General features: G+C 35.0%; 1 protein-coding gene across 1 annotated transcript in view; it reads left to right on the top strand.

Annotated features, from left to right (window-relative positions):
* Window positions 1-3,208, top strand: part of LOC110092719 (chloride conductance regulatory protein ICln) — a 30,271-nt gene continuing 27,063 nt past the window's right edge. The window contains exons 1-2 of the mRNA XM_028697361.1: window positions 1-370; window positions 452-575. Of these exons, the coding sequence (XP_028553194.1) occupies window positions 204-370; window positions 452-575 (291 nt within the window). The 5' untranslated portion in view covers window positions 1-203. The remainder of the gene's footprint in view (window positions 371-451; window positions 576-3,208) is intronic.

Below are 3,208 nucleotides of genomic sequence, written 5' to 3'. Positions count from 1 at the left end.
CAGCAATTTCATTATAGCATTGATTGCATCATTTAAATAAGGGGGATGCCCCACCAATAGTTGATCTTTTTTAGGAACCTCTTTAATAGTTGCTAAATGCCTCAGTTCTTTAATTGGAGTGAGAATACGGGCTTTTTAAGTAGAGGGAGTGGCAAAGAGCGAAAATCTTCAGTGTGAGACGGGAAGTAGACAAGCAAAGCGCGATGATTGTAGGGATTAGGCATTTCACAGACCGGATAGGCGAAGGAATCGGCCAGCCCCGATTCGACTCTGTCGGAGGCGAGGAGCTCATGCACGTACAACCCGGGATCACCATTGCCCTTGGTCGCCTTTCGCCAGAATCACCCGGCACGCTCTACATCTCTAACAGGTCATTTCCCAACCTATCTAATTCTTTTTGTTTACTTGAAGTTAATTGGTTTATTATTCACTATCTTGCTTCTGGAAACAGAAGAGTGATATGGCTGAGTGATACAGACAGAGACAAGTGTTACTCGGTCGATTTCTTGTCCATTTCCCTCCATGCCGTGTCGAGGGATCCCGAGACTTACCCTTCACCTTGTATCTACACTCAGGTATCGCTTGCCTTTTTTGCTCCTTAATCACATTTAGTCTTCTAGGTTTTATATTTGCTGATTTAATGTAGGCATCCTCTCTTGGTAGCACCTTTGCTATTACTAATGTTACAGTTAGTGCCAATTACAAAGCAAGCAAAACCTCGTTGGCTGTCTACAACATTTTAGGGTGTGAAGGTTGTGGGCATTAGTTTTTCATGCTTATTTGGGTGTCTTTTGAACCCCGATGATTCTGAGGCAATGAGTGTATCTACTTCGATGAATATTCGACATTTAAAGGGTGAATAAAATTTCTGTTGTAATGACGACGACCAAGATGTTAACTAATATGCAGGGATTTGTTCCTCAGGAGTAATATTTCCTGGGTTAGTCTCTTGTAAATTTTGCCTTGTCCTGTCAAATTGTAAAATGTTATGGAGTTTAAAATGTAAAGCACAAGGAATGATTCGTCAAGATGGAGTACTCCAAAATAATTTTTTTCTGGTGCTGTTTTTTCAAGATCTTCCTTTAAGAAATTGTGTTAAAGCTAGGGCGTCCCCTGGAAGCGACGCGCTGTATGGCCTGAATACATTGAAAAGTGTGCAAGGGCCGCTGCACCGGCGCCCGGGTGCAGTGTTAAATAGGCAAGGGTTCCCACATCAAGGACGGACGTGGGCAAAGAAGCTAGTCCATGAAACTAAAATTAGGATAGGAACTTTGAATATAGGTTCCCTTACAGGAAAATTAATGAAATTAATAGATATTATGATTCATAGGAAGTTAAATATTTTGTGTATTCAGGAAACTAAATGGGTTGGAGAGAAGGCTAAGGAAATTGATATTTTAGGATTTAAACTTTGGTATTCAGGTAGGAGTCGTACTAGAAATGGTGTAGGTGTTATTATAGATAAGAGTTTAAAGGATAATGTTATAAAAATTAATATGATTGAAGATAGAATTATAGCTTTAAAGATTGTTGTTGATGATAAGATTGTTAATATTATAAGTGCTTATGCTCCTCAAATAGGTTTGGATATGAGTTATAAATTAAATTTTTGGAATGACTTAGAAAAATTAATACAAAAGATACCTCTTGAAGAAAGAGTTTTTATTGAAGGAGATTTAAATGGACATGTTGGTAGAGAGGTAGATGATTTTAGAAGCATTCATGGTGGTCATGGATTTGGAACGACAAATGAAGGTGACAAGACCATATTGGATTTTTGTTTAGCTTATGATTTTTCAATTGCTAATACCTTATTTAAGAAAAGGAATGAGCATCTCATCACTTATAAAAATGGATATAGTACAACCCAGATTGACTATTTTCTTATTAGAAAATTAAATCGTTTAGATTGCAAAGATTGTAAAGTTATTCCGAGTGAAAATTTATGTACCCAACATCGATTATTAGTTTTGGACTTTAAGATAAAGGGGCATAAAATAAAAAATAAAGTAAAACAATTTTCTAGGATTAGATGGGGGCATTTAAAGAATATTAACAAAAATATTTTTGGAGATAAGATTTTAGATCGTAAGATTTTGTCTGTGCATGAGGATGCTAATATTATGTAGGAAAAAGTGGCTAGTGATATTAAGAATATTGCAAAAGATGTCCTTGGAGTATCAAAGGGAAAAGCTCCTAATAGTAAAAATAGTTGGTGGTGGAATCCTAATGTGCAAGAAAAAATTAAAAATAAGAAGCTTTGTTATAAAAATTGGTTTAATTTTAAAAATTCCGATAATTGGGAAATATATAAAGTTGCTCGTAAGGATGCTAAGAAAGCCATATGCGATGCAAAGACATTAGCTTTTAGTGATTTATATAATAGATTAGATACTAAAGAGGGAGAAAGATATATGTATAAGTTAGCCAAACAAAGAGATAGGAGTAGTAAGGATTTAGTTCAAGTGAAGTGTATTAAAGATGAAGATCAAAAAATACTTTTCTTAGAAGATGATATTCAACAAAGATGGATGAGATATTTTGCTAAACTTTTTAATAAAGACTGTGAAAATAAGATTGACTATAGTGACCTTAGCACCCTAAATGAAAATAAAGATTTATGTTTTTATCGGCGTATTAGTAAAACTGAAGTTACAGAGGCTTTAAAGAAAATGAAGGGTGGAAAAGCTGTTGGACCTGATGATATCCCAATAGAGGTGTGGAAATGCTTAGGAGATGAAGGAATTTCATGGCTTACTAAACTTTTTAATACTATTTTGAAGACTAAAAAGATGCCAGATGAGTGGAGAATGAGTATGTTAATTCCTATTTTTAAGAATAAAGGTGATGCACAAGATTGTGCGAATTATAGAGGTATTAAGTTAATGTGTCATACTTTAAAACTATGGGAGCGAGTTATGGAGCATAGGTTGCGGCGTGATACTAATGTTTCTCAAAATCAATTTGGATTCATGCCGGGTAGGTCGACTATGGAAGCCATACATTTATTAAGAGGTTTGATGGAGAAATATAGAGAAAATAAGGAGGATCTACATATGATATTTATTGATTTAGAAAAAGCATATGATAAAGTTCCAAGAGAAGTGCTATGGAGAGTTCTTAAAAAGAAAGGAGTCAATAATGCTTATATTCAAATCATTAAAGATATGTATGCAGGAGCTATTACATGTGTTCAAACACAAGGTGG

This window comes from Dendrobium catenatum, unplaced genomic scaffold (genome assembly GCF_001605985.2).
Source record: "Dendrobium catenatum unplaced genomic scaffold, ASM160598v2 fragScaff_scaffold_920, whole genome shotgun sequence".
NCBI lineage: Eukaryota > Viridiplantae > Streptophyta > Magnoliopsida > Asparagales > Orchidaceae > Dendrobium > Dendrobium catenatum.
Note: the sequence above shows the minus strand (reverse complement) of the source record. Positions and strands in the feature narration are given on the sequence as shown.